Genomic DNA, 23063 nt, shown 5'->3' on the forward strand with positions numbered 1-23063 from the left:
TAGTGGACCTTTTTCCCGTGCCTTAGCCAGGCTTACTGGCGTTCTCTGAACATTACATCAACACGGCACAGCAGTGCGTATCAGTGGCACAAACAAGCAACATTAGATCAAACACTTTATTTCGTATGAAACTGAGCGTCATAGCATCGTATTACCTCACCAGGTATTATATCACAACGTAACATGACCAGCATTTTTTTTTTCGCATTATTATTGAGAACTTACATGTCTTTGAAAACATGATGTCCATGAACACACACAGCATCGGTCCACAAGGGGAAAAACTTAAAGGTATATGCCCGCAATGTCCGAAGTGCGACGCTGAAACATATGTTGAAGCACTGGCATAACCGACGACCATGCTGCACTGTGTTTCGTACAACTGGAGATTTGCGATGTGTCCAGCTTGCCTTTCGTGCGCAAAAATTAACGCTATCCAACTTCGGCTATATTCACTTTTCGCCACGGACTCCCTTCCCTGCCGCGTCATGTGAGCTTAACCTGCAAGAAATGTAATTTCAAAAACACTGCTACAGCAAAATGTCACTGTGAAGTACGCATCGACGTATACGCATACCTTTAGACACAGCGCCTATGGTTGCAGTCTGCAGTAGCCTAACGTTCTCCCTATCAACAGCCCTATTGCCTGCGAAGACGGGAAACGCATGTATAACCACGTAGTAGGAGCGTGAATGCCTCGCACATTCACTACGTACCTTCAAAACGGGTAAAATCTTGAAAATGACGCGGGCGACGCCACTTGGAGATCCATAATTCACATTCATCCGCTACGACGTTTCCACACATCTGTAAAAGAGTCAACAAGGTGCGACACATTGTACTTCCCTGCAAATTCTTTATTAAAATCACTCAGCATTTTTTACATACAGTGGCACAGCCGTAAAGGCTTGTGCTGCCGTGGAGCACATGACGAAGTTGCACGGGTGAAGCGTATGCCCAATCTGTTTCGCAGTAAACACAAGTCACTGAAGAGCTCTGAAACGCACTTTAGCGTAACTTACCTGATGTCTTTCAACATTTCTGTGACCTTCCCACGTCGTGAGTGTGCTGTCCCAACCGCGTTGTTCACCGCAATGAATACGTCGAAAGTATCTGAAATTCATAGATTAGACATTAGTAACGGGGCCACTGACGATGTTGCATCTTCACCTTGAAAAGTGCTGGTAGGGTCACGAGTACACTTAGCTGAAAGATAAAGCATAGGGTAATAGGAATCAAAAGGGTAATAATCACACTGCTAGCATAAAGTAATAGAACCCACACGCTAGGAATGATACCAAACAAAAGTTGCACGAATCGTACAAACATAGAACTAACCTTTAATCTAAGAAATCGCAAGGCTTCTGGACCTATCTTCCAGGGTGCACACATAAAAGCACCCCCAGGCAACACTAGTAGGGCATAAAAACACATTCACAGCAGTCCAGGGCACCAGAGCAACGACGGAACGCGAGACAACGGGAGCCAGAAAAAGGCGTCGAAAATGGACGCCGCCCGCAGCGCAGAAACGGCAGGAAGGCCACCCGCCCGCCAGGCCATGCCCCAGCCAGGCGCTCCTCGGAATGTAGCAAGGGAACGGAAAGTCGCGCGAAGACGGGACCAACGCTATCGGAAAGAGGACGTTTTCCTCTTCAAAAACACATCTCAATCACCTTCCTACGCCAGCAAGAACTCGATATCGAAAAAAATGCCCCAGGCCCATGTATCAGAGAACCGCCGTTGCCACGGTGTTCTAACTCGAGAACCGAGAGGGATAGAAAGATGCGGCAAGTTTCTACGCGTTTCCCATGTCGAGTGCGTGTGCCCATTAAAAGGAAGTCGGATCCGCCGTGGGCTTCAAGCCTGAAGACAGGGACAAAAATCGGTGAACGGTGGTCGGTGTCAGGAATTTCGAGAATGACGTCTTAACCACTGGAAATCGACGGCTGGTCTCAATTGGAAAGTTGTAGAGCAGGGAACAGAGCACGCGCACACAAAATTTCGACTAAATCGGACATCGGGTAATCGACTTACGACATCGAAAAGTGGGAAGCGTTTCAGGGTGGCTCTAGCCAGCCTCGCAGCTCGTCATGCTCTTAAGCCGATATCGGGAGAACGGAACATCGCGCGCCTGCGGGACAAACGCTATTGGAAAGAGCACATTGAGACCTTCATAACGAAGGCAAACATGACCATGTGGCAGCAACGGGAAGGCTTTTTTTTGGTGGGGGGGGGCGGGAAAGCCGCTGGTCCCATGTATTGGGAGGAGTGTGAACGCGGAATCCTCTAACTCGAGAACTGCTAAATTTAGAGAGACGCGGCGAATTTTATCACGTGCTCCGCGTCGAGAACAGTGGGTTCTCCAAGTATGAACCCTGTCCGAGGCGAACTTCTTTCCAACAAGGGCACTGAAGTTCGGAAAAACGAATTTTACTAACGCGTCTCCGCCTACGAGTTCGAAACCACTACAGATCAGTTCCTGTGTGATTTGCGCGATCACACAGCTAATCCAGGCCCGTTCGGACCTGAATTTTGGTCTCGATCCAACAGTCCGGGCGGGATTTACAAGACTTTGAAGGTGTCAGAAGCACCGACGGTTGCCTAGAATTTTCAAATATCTGGACAACCGCCAGGATTTCTCACAAGCCGCAAGGTGCACGCGTAGGGGGATGGAAGGGAAATTCGTCACAAGAAACAGCATCCCGATATCGCCGCTGCAGGCCAAGATATTAGACACGGGAACCCATCGCGAAACACCGCGATGTCACTCTGATGGGGTTAAACCATCACTGGATGGCTAAAAGACGCCGCGGTATCAACCGCCACCTCAAGTGGCATGTGCAGTGCTCAGTTGGAATCTCTATGCATATCTGATCTATTCTGACCGATGATGTCACTACGGTGCCGTAGGGGACCTGGGCACATTCTTCTTATTTGTCCATGCTACCAACCTTCCCGAACCGCGCTCTCTCAGATCCTTAGTCAGTTGGAATTTCACCCTTTCTATCTCTATGAAAATTGCTTGGCCCCTGGTGAAATCCAGCCCATCAACACTCTGTGATGAGAGCTTTTTTGGTCTTTTTAGACACGTCAGGACTTCGATCCTTATGGTGAAGGGGCACATTTCATCGCATTTTATGCCAGTGGGCTCGGGTATCCACACTAGCGACGAAACTCCTCATTATTAAAATTAGAAATAAAGTTGTTGTTTTATTGATACTCTAGGCCAATTCCTTCAATTGGTTTCGCATTCTTTGAACTGGTGCAGTGTCTACAAACCATGTTGGATTACATTAAATCAAGTGGAAATCAGCGTTTAGCATTTATATCCATTAAGCCAATTCATCGAATTGCTTCTTTATTCCGTGGGTACGGTCTTCGCCACACAACATAGTGGAACATGATGTCGCGAAGGTATAGCTTCTCTTCAAAAACCCTGATTCTGTCAGTGAGGAACTTGTACCTGATGGCTACATAATGAACGAATTGACTGTCTGATTTGTCTTTGGATCTCGTTGGAATTGTGGCGACAGGTCAATGATGTTATGTCTTCCCGTTCCGGCAGGGAAGCACATCTGGAAATGTAGTTGTGTGTGTTCCGTTCTCCATGGAGATATTGCAAGAGATATCGAGGTCTTCTCGGCCTTCCCAACTACCTTTATTAGCACTACAGTAAAAGGAAACAGAAGCTAGATACTGTGGTACATCTGCTAAGCTCGGACCATGTCGGGAGTTTCTTTGTAAATTCAGATGAATAATTTTTGTGCGTTGCCACTTCGGTAACACGGATAAAAATTAGTGTCACTGTTTTAGTTTCTTGCTGCACGCTGTTGAACGTTATCATAAGGATACAAAAATATAATGAGCATCGAAAGTATGTTTGTATTCTACTTCTAAATCAACATCCGATCGGGACGCCATTTCGAAGTCCCAGCGATATCATTAAAATACATCCTGGCTAGACAACGCTAGGACGTTTCGAATGACGTCTTATTTACATCATTGGGACATTTTTCGCGGATCAGGACTTCGGGATCTTTTCAGGACGTCCATGGGACATCGGTGGTTTACTGGGATCTGTACAATCGAAGGAACTCAATATATGTGGAGTTTTGTGACATGTACTTGTCTGTATCTATGTCTGGTGTATCATAGCACTGTATGATTATACCACTCCGACGACAGGTGCAGCGTAGATGGCGAAATTGAACATTGATGTTCCGATGTCAGATCTGGGCATTAGCTTCTGAGAGGTCCTGTCAATCTGAGAGGTCAGCCTGAGAGGTCCACCAGCCTGAGAGGTCAGCCTGAGAGGTCCACAGGCCTGAGAGGACCTCTCAGTCCCATAACATATTAGACCTGAGAGGCCTCTCAGATACATTTTCACTAGGGCGCTGGGACGTGTGTGCTGGAGTGACTAAGCCACCTCTGTCGCCGACCAGACCACGAAAAAGGAGGGCGAGAGTTCAAGTGGGGCCTTTGGACACCAACCCCTTTTAACGCGCTGCGTTCATTTTATCTACGATTGCTTGTTTAGATTTTGTGAATTGCACTCAGCCCCGGAGGATATCATTCATGCGTAGCGATTTTGTAGGAACTCTAATTGCCATCACTGATAATATGTAACAAAGGTAACGCGTAAGTAAAGCTGATAAAAATGGCTAATAAGCTGTCTTTATAGTGCGCGCCTCAAAGACCACCTAGAAATGTTAGAGCGATATGGGTAAACGTCATTCAGTGATTAAATAATGGCGTTAGTAATGCATTACTAAGCATGAGAAATCAACGAGTGATGTAATGCATTACAAAATAACCGCACCGCCGCGGTGACGTACCCCATATCAGCATGAGCATTTATTACTGTTGTTGCTGTACAAAATAAAACTAATTAGTACCTCAAATGTGATCATAACACATGCAGACTGAACTCTGCCATTACTGTAACGGTAAAGGGATCATGAAAGGATATCAGCCAAGCCTCCGATCATTTTCAATTACTTCATCTGTACTAGAACATGCATAAATATGAAGTTTAAAATTGTTCAAATAGCGCAAATATTCGATACGCATCACGGCCGTGAAAGGCAGTTACTACGACCCGCCTCTGAGGCGAGCTGGCCGTGACGTCATACGCAGAGGATGTTGCCAGTTCGCGAGTGGGCCTTTGCGAGCAATCCACAAACTTTGCAAGCAAGCTTGCAAACTCCGCCATGAAATACGTTTTAATTTGACCTGGGACTTGACCTTTGAACTTCATTGCCAGAAAATGTCTCGGTCGGTGGCCTTTTATGAGCTGCTGCGTACGGAATGATTCCTAGACGCTGTGCTGTGTGTGGTGCATAGCCTGTTCCACCATCGCTGACAATTTGCCTTTTACCATACTGAAACCATGGCCTCACGTGGTCCCGCGTGGTATGTCCTCTAGGTCGTCCACAGTTTGCTGAGAGGACTGGATGGCGATGACGTAAGCCCGCTTCGAAGGCATGTATTCGGCGGTCACGCCCTGCTATTTTGCATGGTAACTGCACCTCTTAGTGTACTGAATACGGTTAAAAATCGGTGTGTGTACCATGGTGATGGATCATGAGAACCTTTTCTGGCAGAGTACTCAGAAGTTCGCAGAATTTGCGAAAATCATTTCATGGTCCCTTTAAAAAGCTCGGCTTGAAATGCTCATTGCAGAAAGACGCAAACTGAGCTGCGCCGACCCCATAAGGCACTCTTATATACGACGAACAATTATAGAAAGTTGACACTTGCAGTCGCTAATCCTAAAGTCCTAAAATTCTTAATGCTAAACACAAAAAGAGACCAACAGAAGTCACAAACTGCGCTACAGTGTTGCGCTCTCTCACAGCTGCAGAGCTGTAGCCATCCCCTTGCTGCGTACAGACACAATTGGATTCCAGATTGCAATTCCTATATCGACTGCTGCCTTCCTTGAAAAAAAAGACATAGTGTAAATACCACAGATATATTACTAAGCAGAAAAAAAACACGTAGTGCAAATATCACTGACTGAACAAGGTGTCCGTTTGACATATGGCCTTTGTTGCTTTTGCACCAAAAAACCCCAATCAATCAAATGTTCGTTTGACAACACAACTGAAACGGCTCTCAATTCCTCCCGTCATAAATTCCGGACGATGACGTGCTTTGCTCTATTTAAATGAAAGTCGCACTTGTATACTGTCCAGATTTTATTCCTCCTTGTTGTGCAGAGGTGAAGTCGTTCAGCTCGTATAGGCCCTGTGCAAAGATGAAGAGAAGCAGCTCAGTTATCCTTTACCTATCTCTATGTAAGTATCGTAATTTATGTCCCATATTTAGTTAATTTTATTTAATTAATAAATATACTTACTACAGATGTGCTGTCCAGCATAGGATGCGACAATTAAATGTAATTCATCGATGTGCGTTCAGTCTCGCATGCATAGCATACCAAGCAACATGGTAGTATTGGACCCATGTGGGCCGTCAGGATTACTAATATTGGTCCAATATGGTCTGCCAATATGAGACCAATATGGGGAGTGCAACCAGGCTCCATATTGGACCAATATGGACTGTGTATATTGGTAAGCCAATTTCGCGCCAATATTACCGTGATAACGCCAACGGTGAGTCCACGAAATAATAAAGCATTATCTGGTATTATATCCACCACTGATGTTATTTCTGCCTTCTTTTTACTTTTTTATTTCTGTACATCTTATTGATCCACGTTGATCGCGTTATTAATACAACACTGCATCGCATAAAAACGAATAACAGGTGCTGTACCCATCTTGCTGAAGGACCCAGGCAGTCCCACGTAACAGCCAACGCCAAACATCCCTCAGAAGCCTTCGTTGGGACCGCAATAGTGTATGAACCAAACATTTCCAAACGGCTCCTACAGTATAAAGGAGCAAAACACTTTCGTGACGGTGACGGACATTCGCCTCAGCAACTCACACTGTCTGCAGTAACTTGAAAGCACCTAGCATTACTGAACAGACATCCCTTTCTATCAAACGTTGTGTTTTATAGTTGACCTGCCGCAATTCCGTTGTCATTAGAGAAACTAGCGACATTTTAGCCCAAATGAAACGTACGATCCGAGTGTCGCGCATGCGCAATATTTGTAGGAAACGTGATTTCGCTCAAACGAACACGCTCTCAGTTGGTTCGACCGATAGGCATCGCGAAGCAAGATGGCGGCTCTTTCCAGCAAGTGTGAAATCGAGTTCTTGAGTTGCAGTGCATGAGACAGTGGGATTGCCACACACGTTGATTGTTTCGAACAATGTGTATCATCCGCGGGAAGTAGTTGGATGTAACGACGTATTGAGTTGGGCATTTCACACGCTTCAACGTGCAATCTTGCCGTGCTGCTTGGGCATTTGGTACAAGTGTACCAACGCGGGTACGTAACATTTTCAGTCAATATGGGGTGTATACGGGCAATATGGGGCCCATATTGCCAAGTATGAACCAATATGTGTGAAATCCTGGCCAAACGGGTCCCATAGTGGACCAGTATCGCCAATGCCCAGGCAAAAATGCAAACACCCACCTTGAACTAATCTGATAATGTGCTAACAAACATGCTGTGCTGGCGTGTCCGCCCTGCAAAGCATAACGGTGTTCAAATGTGGCTTTCATTCGCTAAAACATCATCGACACTCGAACACTCGTGAAGCTAATAGGTTAATCAGCACTGTCCACTTTTTGAACATGGAATGTCATATTACGAAACAATCAAGCATTAGATATATGTCGAGGCCGTGAACTTGTGCGAGATCAGAAATTTTGCAAACGGGAATATTGAGTTCCTCCCAAATAATCGTACCCTATGAATAAGAACCACGTGCTGTATAAGCTTTGTCTACAGTATTGCAAAATACTTGCAATTAGAGTCAAAAAAAAGGAAACGCATATTTAACGCAGACACTCGTACGCTGTGCACGCTTTCGAAGTGCTCACAATTCTGATTCCACCTTCTACTTTGGTACTAATCTGCCTGTAGATTACAGAGATAACACTAGAAAATTTTCCTAAGCTAAGTCCAGACGAAAAGCTTTCAAAACGCCGTTATGACCAAGCAAAAAGTAGTATGTACTGACCAGGTTATCCGGAAACGCACATCTTGGTCTAAACACGATTTAATTAGCAATTAGAGTTAATTGGGAACCCCCGCATTAATAAGGACCCTTCAGGGAGTCACCACACTAATTGGGGAGCATCTAACTCGTGTCCAGACCAGGTGTGCGTTTCCGGATAATCGTGGTCATAAAAAAGAAAAAAAAAGGAGATAGAAATAGAGTGGAGAGAAACAATTTATTCGAAAATCAACGATGCCGCGGCGAAGAAACCGCTCCGGAAGGCCGGAGGACCAGCGCCCGCCATGTTGCTTGTTGGCTGCCGGTAGTTGCAGAGATCGACGACAGGTGGCCACCTAGTTGCAAGGCATCACACAAGATGGCGCCATCTTCACAGCTCTATGCGAGAAAGACAGAACAACAAGATACTAGCGGCAGGTAAAATTGCAACACTGCTCCACAAGTCTAGGCATGCCAGAGCGCGTGGAAAAGGTCTAACCGCTACTGCTAAACAGCACGGAGAAAACGGTACACATCGGAAGGAAGGCTTAGGGGCGACCGGTTAGGCCTAACCTCAACATCACCGCACAACGCTACAAAATTCAACAGCTAACACAAGACGACAACCACAAAATGCTAGGCTTTAAACGTGCATCAACAGGCTTGGTACGCTACGGGTCACTGCTAAACAAGTCTAAACATGCGCATACGGGGAATAAGACCTATCCGTTACGGCAAACATGCGCGCGCTGCTAGCGGCTGCGGGTTGCTTCTCCATTTCGGTTTTGCTCTTGTTTCTTTGCGCGTGTTTATTTGTATAAAGGCAGCGTGCACTCCGCTTGCGTCATCATTCTGACCGATTTGTGGAAAACGTTATGTGTGGTTTATTCTCCTGCGTTTCTCGTCGACGAGGAAAGACAAAAAACGAAGAACTTCGCGAATTTATTCGCGGCATCGTGGAGGAAGCCTTCCACGTCCATCTCCTAGAATGGTTGCAAGCACGTCAAGAAATGTGTCAGGACAAGATGAAGACGCTCGACCGCATCTTAGCGGCAGACAGACTGACGAAAAAGAAGTCCAACTTTAGCCTGGATAATCTGTATTGGGAACGCAGTTCCGATCTAGATGACAACGACGACGTGTAAATAAAAGAGATGCATTTTGCTACGAGTCTCAGTCTCTTCTTTTTCTTCGCGCAACGTGTACACACGCAACATGTCTTCCCCGAACCTTTTTTGCTTCCACCATCCTTTTCGCTGTATCTCAAGCGGTCCCTCCATGTGCGGCAAATCCACCTTCGTTGCGAACGTGCTGAGGAACCTGAACGACGTCGTGGACAAGCCTCCGTCGCAAATATTCTACGTGCAGAAATATGCTTCGCCGACCATGCACGACGAATATGGGGACTCTGTAAAATTTACCAAGGAGCTACCACGAGAGTGGGACACGTCGCACGCTACGCTCATCGTTGTCGACGATCACATGACTGACGCCGGTTCCTTGAAGGAGGTGACCGATCTTTTCATTCGGGGTCCACACCACTACAACGCGTCGACCTTCTTACTCGTTCAAAACCTCTTTTTCGACAGTAGCCATTTTAGAACTATATCCTACAATGCCAGTTACGTCGTCCTTTGGCAGAAAAAGATTGGAGTATTTTCTGGACGCATATAAACAAGCAATGTCGTCGCCCCACGCTTATTTACTCGTTGATCTTCACAACTATTCGCACGAGGGTCACAGGTTGCGTAGCAATATCTTTCCGGGAGAACATCAATATATCTACGCTTTACTCTCTACTTTACCCCCTCCGCGCCGTCGCGCCATCTTGAGACGTTCTTCTTCGTCCGACATGAAACACCTCTCCGATTTTTGCCTCAGTGTATTGAACATAAAGGTGGCTCTAGCTCCAGACACGTTCGCGTGTTTGAAGAAGCACAAACGCTTCTTACGTCGGCTCGCCTACAAAAAGATTCACAAGAATCCGCAATGTTTGAAGCGCTATGTGTCTCAGCAGCGAGGGCAGGGCGTTCTTTCTTCGCTGGTTCCTCTCCTGCTTTCCGCCGTGTTGAACCTTTTCGCTAATGGTCAAGAGAATTGAAGTGACCACCTCCATCGGGAACATACTTTCCTAAAAGGAGGGTGACGACGTCAAAGTGAAACTCATACTGCAAGCACTGTATCGCATACTCAAGCAGTACGGATTCGACCCCTACAACAATAAAAACAAGGCGTCCGACGCTACAAATGACTGACTATTCGCTCCTCTCTCCAGAGGTGGACGAAGAGGAAGCGGAAAGGGTCGTTTCGGAATTAAAAAAGGTTATCTCCTGGGATCGCGAGGGTTGTGTCGCCGTGTCGGGCAAGCCCATCACGCACACCTCCGTTTACAAACTCGTCAATTATTTGCTGCAACGTAAGACGGGGAAGAAACCTTCCTGGTTTCCCAAAATCTCAAAACTATTGCGCCTGATTTCTCTGCCCAAATCTCGCGAACCTCAACAGCAGCAGCAAGCCTCATTGCGTGGACGACTTATGGAAGGATATGAGAAACCAGAGGGTGGTTTGCAGGGAGTGGACCACTATGGATAAGCGTGTCACATGAGCAAAAACAAGGTTCTCGCCATTCTCAGAAAGCTGGACGCCTACACGCTACACCACCCGGTGAGAAGAAAGTTTAATAGGAGACGCATCATCGCACTCAAGATCAACGACATGTGGCAAATGGATCTAACTGACTTTTCAAAATACAAGAGGTTCAACGGTGGCTACCGTGGCAAAAAGGAAACGTTCGCCTGCAATTACGCTTCGCTAAAGCCCTTCCACACGCGGTCACCGTCCTGTTGATTTCCGAGTGTCCCAAGCTCATGTGCGTCGACAGAAGGGTCGGGTTTCAACTCGAACGACATTCAATGTGTCGACTTAAAACTAACGTGCTTAAAACCGAAGCGGATTGGTGCACGATCGAGCTTCCCGAAATGTTGAAAAGAAAAACAAAGACAAACGTCAAACTTCCTCCGAATCAAGAAAACGAGTGTTTCAAGTATAGTGTGCTGGCACTCTTGCATCCGTTGAGGAGCAAACCAAACCTTCATGTCAAATACCACAAATACATGAATCCTTCGAATCCGGAGACACGTGTAAAGTACTGGCCACCCTGCTTTCCAGTTACTTATGAAGACTTTACCCTGTGGGAGAGAAGAAACAAAATCTCCGTGTACATCTACATGTTCGACAAGCAGACGAGTTCGATATCTACCGGACGGGTTTCCTGCACGCTCTACAAGTATAAAGTCCATCTGCTCGAGGTTAGAAAGCATTTCTATGGAATCAGAAAATTTAGCACTTTGATGGGACGAAGTGACAACATTTATTGCGAGAAATGCACGAGCGGTTACGGGACGAGAGAGGCGTTGGAGCAGCACGAACGTCTGTGCCGAGACGTAAACGAAGTGATTCTCGAAATGCCAAAAGTGGAGGAGAGCATCTCCTTCAACAAGATACAGTACGTGCATCCCTACCCCTATTTCACGGTATTAGACACGGAGAGGGTTTTGGAAAAGGATGCACTCATTAAGGACGCCGTGAGTGTGCACAGGATGAGCTCCTACTGCATCTTTGTAGTGAGATGCTGTGACGGAAAAATACTAGGCCTAGATGGCTATTTGGGACCCAACGCGGCAGAAAAATGCTTCCTCTCGCTCAAGGGATTTAGCGATCAAATCGATAGGCTGAACCGTTGTCCCTCGCCATTGGTCATGAGTATGGGAGACCACTTTCGACACGAGAGCACGACACATTGCGAATTTTGTGGAATCGAATTTAACCATCACACGCGGAAGGTGTCGCATGACGACCACACCCGCTTTGTAGAGCCCGGCTCCTCGAATTTTGTCGCGACGCTGTGTGATACGTGTAACCTTACGTGCCGTAACACGAAAGAACTCGTCGTGTGTGTGCACAACCTGCAATAGGATTTGAGCTCCCTTCTCCGCCACATGCACGTTCTAAATCTGGGTGAAGCATGGATCTTAGCTTTGAGTTTGGGAAAGATAAGAGGGTTTAACATTGGCGATCTCCATTTCCGCGATACCACGCAGTTTTTCAACCTTTCCTTGTCGAACGTAGTGGAAACTTCGGCGAGAGCGCGGTTAATTGTACCCGTCAAATGTGTAGTGACCGTTTCCGCCACCTCCTCAGGAAGGGCATTTACCCGTACACCTTCGTCGACAGTTTTGAAGCGTACAATTTGCCCGCACTTCCGCCAATGAAGCTTTCAAAAGTGACCTGCATGACCAAGAGATCACCGACGAGGACTATGAGTACGCCCTCGATATTTTCGAATGTAAGAACCTCGGCGGTTATACGCGTCTCTACGTCACCCTCGACGCCTGTCAGCTCTGCGATGTCGTACTGTATTTCAGGAAGATTGCGCTAGAGACAGATAAGTTAGACATCCTACATACCATGTCCCTCGCCAGCTACGCATGGAGCAGTGCTTTAAAGCTCACCAAAGTCAAACTCGAGCTCATGACCGATCACGAGATTCACGAAACGATCGAGAAGGGGATCAGGGGAGGCATTTGTAACAGCTTCCACAGGTACTGTCGAGCTAATCACTTGGGGTGCGACGATTACGATCCCCAGCAAGAAAAGACTTCTATCCAATACCTCGACGTGAACAGTTTGTACCCGTACGCGATGACTTTCCATCTCCCAACAGGTGGTTTTGAGCGGGTCGATCCTTCGAGGTGGAGCGAGATCGATTTTCTCAACATTCCTCGTGATTCGGAAGTGGGTTACGTCTACGTGGTAGACTTGTCGTATCCTTAACAACTGCATGCGCTCACCAGGGATTTTCCCCTGGCACCCGAAGACAGGTGCGTGGACGACAAATAACTCTCCCCCTACCAGCGACACTTGAAACACACATTGGCGCTGAACGCCCCTCCCACAACGAAGCTCATGCTGACGTGCTACGACAAAGAATGCTACGTCGTTCATTATGCATTGCTCGCTCTGTACGTGAGGTTGGGCATGAAAATAAAACGTGTTCACAGCATCTTCTCGTTCCGCCAAGACAACTTTTTGCGAACCTTTGTGCAGAGAAACGTTGCATTGAGGAATGCCGCGACCACGAAATTCGAGCGGCCTGTTTACAAGACCATGTCGAACAGCACGTTTGGTAAGTCGATACAAAATGTGAGACGTATGAAGAAGTACGCTTATAGCCTATGACAATGAAAGTGCACTCCGAAAAGCTAGCTCTGTCGATAGTCAGCACTTTTACATTCTGAGTGACAAGTGCATCTTATACGAGATGAAACAGCATTGCATCAAATGCACCCCCCCCCCCTTTACGTGGGCTTTGCCATTTTAGAGATATCCAAATTCCGAATGTACAGCTTCATCTACGAGTCGCTCTTTTCTCGTGCCCAGTGCAATTGATCTATAGCGATATGGACAGCATAATTTTTCCTCTCACGTGTGCAAGCCTGGACGAGCAGCTGATGAAAATCGATAACCAGTTAGATCTGTCCTTCTATCCACCGGACCACTCGCTTTTCAACGACGAGCATGCGAGCCAGATGGCGTACTTCAAAGACGAGACGGGAGGTGGTGTTATTCAGGAAGTCGTAGCCATCCAAGCAAAAATGTACAGCATTCTCTTGGCTGGCTCACACAATCAGATCGCGAGAGTGAAAGGAGTTAAGAAAGACGTGGAGAGGAAATATTTATTGCACGATGTGTACCGAGGTTCTCTGTTCAATGAAAAGACGGTCTCTCAGAAGCAGTGCACCATCCAGAGTATAAAGCAAACAATGTACACCATTTCGAGACTCAAGAAGAGCTTGGCCCCTACGACGACAAGCGTTATCTCGTGGATGGCGTACACTCGAAGCTTACGGAAGCTGCGAATACGGTAGGCTGTGATGGTGCTTTGACGCGTATAGGATTACGATAGTACTCCCTCTTTGTGCAGCATCGGAAAACCCGGAAGAAGAGAGCCTGAGAGCATCGTCGTCAGGGATCGAGTGACCGTGGAACAAAGAGCAAGTCCTTCGTGCACGCGCATTTAATCGAGAATAAAACTTCTAGCCCAGATATGCTTCTCTCTCTCTCTCTCCGACAGGAGAAGCATGGGTCACTTTTGCGCCAAAAACCTATTACCCCGATTACCACGATTACCCCGAAACGCACAACTGGTCTGGACACGAGTTGGATGCTCCCCAAATAGTGTGGTGACTCCCTCGGTTCTGAGTCAAAATCGCGAGTCAAGAACCGCGATAGACAAAAATCACGATAGGCAGCATCAGTGACAAGCAAATATCGCGACACCAAAAACCGCGAGTAGGGGAAAACAGCGACGGGCAAAAACGCGACAGTCGAAGACCGCGACAGCTAAAAACCGCGGGGGGCGGTAAACATTGCTTCCAGCACCGTGTGTCGGAGATTTCCGGCACACGCCAAAAGAACCCCAGGTGGTCCAAATTATCCGCAGTCCTGCCCTGCGGCACGTGCAACATGTCGCCACACTGCGCAGACAAACCTTACGTGTAACATCACGGTACCATTACCATTATTATTAAAAAACGCGGCTATGGTATAGCATAGCCTCGTATACGTGCATATAGCAGGCTGTGGCTGTAGTCACTCTAAAGTATCAGAGTCTGCACAGTAATCATAAAGTGATTATATAGTGACTGCATTCCATGCATATTGGCCATTTTTTATTTATTTATTTCATCCGCCCCCTTCTCTCTTTCTCCCTCTTCCTTCCTTTTTTTGTTTGAAGTTTTCCCTCTAGAATACCGACAACAGGGCCCTATATTCGCCTACAGGTGTATTGGACGCGTACTCGTAGGTAGCGGTTTTCTCTATACATATGTCGACATGATTTCGAGGCCCGCGCGACCCGGCATGGCCCAACTGTGGCATGCAGATTGAACATCGAAAGTAGGCGCTGGTCAGTAAATTCTGACCCGTGCAGGGCTCTATCGATGACAACATGCAAGTTTGTTGCTGAACAGCACGACTTATTTATTGTATTCTTATTTTGTGGTGTTTGAGCCCTCCGAGATTGCCGTCTTTCGTTCGCACCCATTCGCTCTGTCAGGGAAACCTTAGCAACTGCGAACTTATACTTGCAGTTCGAAATTATGAGCTATTGCCCGCAGGAAGTCCTCAGTGTCGCGGTTGTGATAGTCTTCAACAATCCTTTTGATGCGCTGAGCCGTGTCCCTGTATACTTTCTTGCTGAGCGGAGGGTTATTACCAGTTAAGCAGTCTCAATTTTAGCCTCGGTGAGGGTCTGTTCATCTTTCAGGCAGTTTATGAATGTGCATATATTAGGGTGGCTACATCCGACGAGATTGCTGAACTCGGAGTGCCACCCTTCCACAGCGTTGTTCGTGTGAGGCAGATCACGTAAAACGGCGTCGTAGCAATTCCAATGCTCGATGGGAAACAGGCCAGAGCGTCTTACGCCCCCTCGAGTGACACATCCTGTCCATGTGTCCTCCACGTAGTTGATTACGGGAGTAAGGTGTAGAGGAGTAGAGGTAAAGGGAGTAAGTGAAAGAAGCATCCTCGCATCTCAGTATCTGGAAACTTCGTTCTCAACCGTTGAAGTGTGGCTTGCTCAAAGTCTGTGAGGATGCTTGTTGGGTTGACGCCCGACTCCAGCCGTATGAGACTGTCGAACAGCTCGTTGTAGGCATCGACGTTCCGCTTCTCCATCAGTGCATACACTGTGGGAATAACTGTGCTATACGTAACTGCGTGCACAGTGTAGAGCTGCTCAAAGAGCCGAGGAGCTGTCTTAAAAGTTCCGTCGCAGTACCAATGCGGGCTCTCTCACAACGATTGCAGGTTGCGGGCCGTGGAGAATATAAGCACTCTATTACCCAGGGCATCGTTAACAGACAGAAGGAATGGTGCTCCCGAACGAGTGCTCGAGAAAGGTTCAGGAATCAGCAAACCGTCAAGACTTGCAGGGTTCGGTGGTTTTCGATACAAGTAACGGTAACGGTAATCAATTACTTTTTTCGAGTAACGGGCACAAGTCTGATCTACTTCCATCCACCTTAGGAGGCTTCGTGGATCAGTTCCTAGAGTGAACGTGATAGCTGACGTGGGCAGGGAATGAGTGTGTGCCATTCTCTAGCTCTTCCATGTCCGTATTTGAATGAGTAATTTCAGCGTCCGGTGGAGACCAGCATATTTCAAGTCTTGTCAACGCTCTGAAACACTGCCAGCCAGCACCGGCGTGCTCAAAAAGTACCCTCTTCAATTCTATTCAATTCAATTCTATGCAGGTTTGCTCGCGGGTTCTGCATTTCGCAGTTTCTGCCTATCGCGGTTTTGCCTCTGGCTGTCTTTGAACGTTGCCTCTTTTGCTTAACGCTGTTTTTTACTTTCGCGGTTTTTACCTGTCGCAGCTTTTGCTACTCGCGGTGTTTGAAAATCGCGGTTGCTGACACGCGATTTTTGGCGGTCAGCGGCTCCCTGGAGGGTGCTGATTACTGTGGGGGTCCCAATTAGCCCTAATTGATTAATTAATTGTGTTTTGGCCAAGATGTGCATTTCCGGATAAACGTGGTCAGTACTTACTACTGCAAAAGAGGGCCAACTGTCGTGTGTAGCAGACAACAAGGCCACACGCGCGTGTGTCTGACGGCACAACCCTATATAGCTCACCCTGTTTCGAGCAGAGTCGAGAAGGGTTGTTACCAGGGTTAACCCTGGCTAATATTTGTACAGCCGTACAGCAAGTAACAAACACCTAAGGAGCTAACAAGAGTAACAGCAGCACGTAACAACACCTAGGTTCTAATAGCACCTGATTTCATCGCGATTTCCATTTCCATCGCGATACCAGCCAGTGTAGCATAAAGCATCTTACTAGGTATGCGGAATGCAAAACTAATGTGATCTATGACATCCCGCTGTCATGTCGAAAATCATACATTGGACAAACGGGTCGATGCCTTAATGTAAGGTTGAGAGAACACGCTGCCACCTTGAGAGGAACCCCATCAGGCCACTTGGCCGTCCACTGCAGTAAGTGCGGTTGCGCTCCACAATTTCATAAGACAGTGGTTAAGGGGCGTTCAGCGGATCAGCGCACGAGAGAGATTGTAGAAGCCTTTCAAATAAGAAAAAGGGTGTCACTATGCGTCAGCCAGGCACCCGTGACGTTATTTGATAAAGAGGTAATGTTCCTAGAGAAGTGGGACAAAGGGATTTGATGTGTAGACTGGAATGTGACACGCGGAATATTACAACGGAGATATTCATAAAAGGAACATGTTTCGGTGTCAATAAATTTTCTGTTGTTGGAAGTCTAGCACAGTGTTTGTTTTCTCCCCTGTCAGTCCTCGTTGCAGTGCTAGTTTACTACGAGAGAAAAATATTGATGTCCCCATTCCTCTTTCTGAATACGCATTACAATTTGGCGCAAATCGAAACTTCAACGACCGCCATCTTGAGCGCAGAATGACTCCAACCGTTCGAAAATTCCCGGGGAAGGGGTGGCAGCTCTAGGACCAGTAAACCATAGACGTCTGGGAGATGCCCACCTGATTTCCCAAATTGGATGTTTGGATATCCCATAGATCATTGCAGAGAGCCCGTAGACGTCGCATGTACGTCCTGGCGACTATGGTTTGTCCCATTTTTTCCACATTCCACGAACGTCAACTTCGGGATATTTGGATATTCACATGATATTCTCAAATCTGCACATATTGCTATAAATGTGTTCTTTCAGAAATATGCTATATACTATGCAGTGGGGTGCCACACATTCTCATAAGATATGTAACAATGTTTTATTTCAAGGCTACATTATGGAAAGGTTTTTGGCACCATAAGCGTATTGTAGTGTGGTAAATGTTGCCATCCTCGCCAGCTGATGTCCGACAACACAGGACCTCGAATGACTTCCACTTCTTCTCCAGTGAATAATAAAAAACAGCTGATTGTCACGGGGCACGCGATGACACACAGTCATTCTGCCCGCAGCCTCAAAACGGTAACGATGCTTTTTGTCTGACTCTAGTCCTGTCTCATCATTGGTTATGGGCCCAGGGACGTACATGGATTGAGCGACTGGGAAGATTTGAAGTGGTAAGGCAATATTAACCTTTTGGATTTCTCTGGAATTCTTCGAAGAGGATGGCGGACGACGTAGTGAAGAGTTCTTGCATCGAAAAATTGGACGGAACCAATTATCCTACTTGGAGGTTTAAGATTGTGCTTTATTTGAAGACGAATGATTTATGGAGCGCCATCGACAGCTTGCCACCAACGACCGCAGAAGCACGGACCTTGTGGGACAAAAACGACCAAAAGGCGTTGAACATCATCGTCCAAACCCTGTCAACTAGCCAGACTACTTACGTGCTTAATCAAACAACAGCGAAAGGTGCCTGGGACCGCCTAGAAGGAGTCCACAGGGGACGAATTCTGGAAAAGAAGCTAGGCCTTCGACGGGTCCTTAACTCTATAAGATGGCGAAAAGAGGAGACTGCTACCCAATACATGCAACGAATTGAATCTTTGGGAGAACAGCTTCGTGGCCTCGGCGACAGTCTTGATGATGCTGAAATCGCCTCCATCGCCATCCAAGGGCTCCCACGAGCATATCAAGGTGTGGCACGAAGTTTTGACGTGTGCTCTGCCTCGGATCTCACACCTGAGAGGATACGATATGCTCTTATAAGAGAAGAACAGCGGCAGACCGCCTCTGACGCTACCGATGAGACCGCCTACAAAGTAAGAGCGAATCACAGGCCAAGGGACGTCGAATCTTTCAAATGCTACAACTGTGGAAGACCGGGTCATATTGCACGAAATTGTTATGCTTATGCAGGACGAGGTCAAACTTCACGAGGAAACATCGCGCCTTTTAAAGGACATGGAAATGCCCGGACTGTTCACCGAGGAGCCTATCAGCCAAAGGCACGGATAGCTAGGCTTGAAGAACAACCCGACACTCCTCGTGATTTCGCCTTGCGAGTCGCTTCATCTCAACCTACATGTGCTGACACTGCCTGGTCACTCGACTCCGGCGCTAGCAGCCACATGACCGGCAGAAAGGATGTCTTACATGACTTCAAGGAGGATACTACCCGCAAAGTTACTCTAGCGGATGGGGCTGAAATTGACTGCGTCGGAACCGGGACAGTCATATTCACTGTCGACAATGAGGGAGTACGCAACACATTGAGAGCGTCTGATGTATTGTACATTCCCAGCATGGTAGATAATCTCGTGTCTGTTTCGAAGTTGACGGATAAAGGTATGGACGTGACTTTTTCCGGCAATACGTGCGATGTATATCTCGGCAGCGACTTCGTATTCGGTGGAACGAAAATCGGCGGAACTTACAAGATGCAAGCGAATGTTGCATTACCTATGGCACAGCAGGCAAGCAGAGCACAAGAAATTGAGACCGTAGGATGGCACCGCCGCATGGCCCATTTGAATCATACTGCACTCCTCTTTATGGCCCAAAATAATATCGTACGTGGATTACCAAGTCTACTTCCTCCGGTGACTGATTGCGAATGCTGTATTTTGGGGAAATTCGCGCGGCACCCATTCAAGCTCACCAACAGCCTGCCAAGGCGGAGAATTCATGACTTGCTTCACATGGACCTGTGCGGGCCTTTCCCGCCTTCATTGGGAGGAAGCAGATATTTTCTAGTCATAATTGACGATTGCAGTAGGAAGATTATCGTCCATTTTTTGAAACACAAGGATGAGGTGCCATCACTCATCCGTACAGCGATTCAACGGGCGGAAACTCAAACTGGGGCAAGAGTACGCACCGTTCGTACTGACAACGGCGGAGAATTTACTGCACATTGGCTCGAAACTCTTCTGAGAGATAAGGGTATCAAGCACGAAAAGACAGTCCCCTACTCCCCGGCACAAAATGGAATAGCTGAGCGCACCAACCGCACACTGCTGGACACTGCCCGGACCTTACTCCAGGATGCGCAATTACCACAGGATTTCTGGGCAGAAGCGGTCAACACGGCAGCATATGTACGAAACAGGTGTAGCAAGCAAGTACTGAAAGGAGGCATCCCCGAGGAAATTTACACAGGACGAAAACAGTCAGTTAGTTACTTCAAGGTTTTCGGATGTACTGCTTACGCCTGGATTCCACCGCCTTCTAGAAACAAGTTGGATGTTAGAAGTTCTCCATGCATATTTCTCGGCTACTCCGGAGACACCAAGGGATACAGGTTATACGATCCTCAGCGTAAGCGAGTTTTCATCAGCAGAGATGTCACGTTCATGGAGCATAAAAGAGGTTCTGACCTTTTGATCTTGGAAGCGGACGATATCGCCCGACATCACCTACGTCCTTCTGTTGTGACCCTACCTGATTTAGATGTGCCGGAAGAACACAGTGACAGCTTTATAAACAACGACGATACCTGGTCCAGTACCCTGACTAACCGTTCGAGCCCGGGCTTAGCTGATCGCTCTGCATATAATGAGGAATCATCCACTAGTACCCCCAATTCTCACTCAACCCCCACATCCGTCAGTGAGCAGATAATACCCGCGATCCAACCGCTGCGTCGATCGACCAGGGTATCAAGAGCCCCCCAACGTTTGCAAGTTGATCCGACAAAAACGACTTATACTGAGCAGCCCGAGGCTATCCAACAGGCCCAAGAAGTTGGGACTTCTGAGCCGCAGGAGCCTTCCAGCTATCAAGAAGCACAATCGTCGCCAGAGTCCGGAAAGTGGAAGGAAGCAATGCAAGACGAATTACGATCACTGCACGAAGCACGAACATGGATACTTGTCGACAGGAAGCCAGGAATGAAGGTTGTAAAGTCAAAGTGGGTCTACCGGATAAAACGAGATGAAAAAGGAGCAATTCAAAAATATAAAGCTCGCCTCGTTGCAGTCGGTGCTAGTCAAGTTCACGGCATCGATTACTACGAAACGTACTCGCCAGTAGTCAAGTTGACAAGCTTACGATTGCTACTTGCTCTTGCTAATGAAGCAAGCATGCACTTGCGTCAACTCGACGTCAAGACGGCGTATCTGCATGGTGTTCTCGAAGAGGAGGTATACATGGAACAGCCGCCCGGAAACACAATGCAACCACACAAAGTCTGTAAACTGCACAAATCCATCTATGGCCTGAAACAATCCGGAAGAACGTGGTACCAGACCTTAGACAAAACTCTGCGAGGCCTCGGTTACAGACGACTCGAATCAGATAGATGCGTCTACGTTCTGGAAAACGCGAATGATAAGATCCTCCTGAGCGTTTACGTCGACGATATGCTTATGGCCGCAACTAGTCAGCATGCGTTGGTCAAGGCAATCGGTGACCTGGGGAAAAAGATAGACCTGAAAGACTTAGGAGAGCCGAAATATATTCTAGGCATTGAAGTGAACCACGAAAAGCGTAATCGCTGCATAAAACTGCATCAGCGGAAGTATATCGACGAAATCTTGGAGAAATTCGGAATGGCTTCATGCAAGGAAGTCGGAACGCCGTTAGTAAAGGGCTTGGGCACAAAACAAGAACACAACGTCGATCAAGATGGCGTTCACCATGCAAACACGCAGCAACAGTGCAGTCCGAGAAACATTCCGTACCAAAACCTTATCGGAAGCTTAATGTATCTAGCCCAAGCAACGAGACCTGACATCGCTTTTGCTACTAGTTATCTCAGCCAATTTAACAACAACTTCACCGAATCACATTGGCAAATGGCTAAACGAGTGCTGCGTTATCTCAATGGAACGAGAAGCACCGGGATCACGTATCGTGCTTCTGGTTCTCAAATCACAGGTTACACGGATGCAAGCTGGAATGAGGACGAAACCGGCAAATCTAGGAGCGCCTACGTGTACATAATGTCAGAAGGCGCCGTCTCCTGGAAATCAACCAGGCAACATCCAATAGCCCTCTCAACCTGCGAATCCGAATATGTTGCCCTGACAGAAGCAATGAAGGAGGGCAAATGGCTGAAATCCTTCATGGATGAACTCGGTTTCCGACAGTATTGCACTGGGGAGGTGCAACTCTACTGCGATAATCAATCGGCGATTAAGCTAATTGATAATCCCATCCATCATCAACGGTCTAAACATATCCAACTGCGCTACCTGTACGCGAGAAACGAAGTTGAGAACAAAGAGTTCAAGGTGTCTTACATGCCAACTGAGCACATGATAGCGGACTCCTTGACCAAACCTGTTCCCAGGGACAAGAACGCCTTCTGCGCAAGAGGCTTCGGCCTTGGCGTTACTTAGCGTCAACACATGCTTATCACCAGCTGGCTTGGGGGGAAGTTTGTTGACCATATAAGACGTAGGCTACCTTTTTGGCCCCTCCACCGCGTACGCGGATTTCAAGAGATACCAGAACGAGCATATACTGAAATACAAATTGTTGGAGTACGTTCATCAAGTGTAGCGTGGCGTATGACGTTTGCAACGGTGACAACGTCTTTGCAGTTAGCTTGTGAGTCTGCAAACGACGTCAGCGTATACCTGTGAACGTTCCTGACACCCCATGCTGGCAAATATCGTGTTTTTAACTCAAGCTACCGTGTATATATAATGTGATTATTTGGTAAATAAGGTAGTAAACCCCAAAATTTTCCCTCTTGCTTACGTCATGCCACTAGGGTCACGTGCCCTAGATGTCTCCGAAAAATAACGCGCTCTTGCTCCTTTCTTTTTATATCTATGAGATGTCCCAGGAATATAGAAAGTAAGATATTTTTGAAAGTCACATTCTGGACGTACAGGTAACGTCGCATAGACGTGGCGGACATATGCGACGTGTGCGACCTTTGTGGGACGTACCTGGGATATTTCTGGTTTACTGGGGGGTCACGTGATGCTACGTCATACCAAGCCCGCGGGTTACTGGAAGATTAGTACCAGCATACAAGGTTGAATCAGAAATGTAGAGCACTTCAAAAG

At 47.2% G+C, this 23063-nt stretch overlaps 1 protein-coding gene and 1 long non-coding RNA gene across 3 annotated transcripts in view; one reads left to right on the forward strand and one right to left on the reverse strand.

The window, feature by feature from the left end:
• Nucleotides 1-622: 622 nt before the first annotated feature.
• Nucleotides 623-1491, reverse strand: LOC135386928 (uncharacterized). Of its 2 annotated transcripts, XR_010420719.1 has the most exons (6): nucleotides 1339-1491; nucleotides 1171-1206; nucleotides 1023-1113; nucleotides 889-962; nucleotides 717-807; nucleotides 623-646 (listed from the first exon to the last, which is right to left on the reverse strand). It is a non-coding gene; the product is annotated as an uncharacterized LOC135386928 (long non-coding RNA). The 2 variants fall into 2 exon arrangements; XR_010420718.1 differs by having other exon boundaries at nucleotides 717-962.
• A 4684-nt stretch (nucleotides 1492-6175) lies between these two features.
• The window catches only part of LOC135388443 (uncharacterized), a 70140-nt gene continuing 53252 nt past the window's right edge, over nucleotides 6176-23063 (forward strand). Inside the window, exon 1 of the mRNA XM_064618014.1 lies at nucleotides 6176-6299. Coding sequence (XP_064474084.1) covers nucleotides 6260-6299 — 40 coding nt within the window. The 5' untranslated portion in view covers nucleotides 6176-6259. The remainder of the gene's footprint in view (nucleotides 6300-23063) is intronic.

Source organism: Ornithodoros turicata, chromosome 3 (assembly GCF_037126465.1).
Source record: "Ornithodoros turicata isolate Travis chromosome 3, ASM3712646v1, whole genome shotgun sequence".
NCBI classification, from domain to species: domain Eukaryota; kingdom Metazoa; phylum Arthropoda; class Arachnida; order Ixodida; family Argasidae; genus Ornithodoros; species Ornithodoros turicata.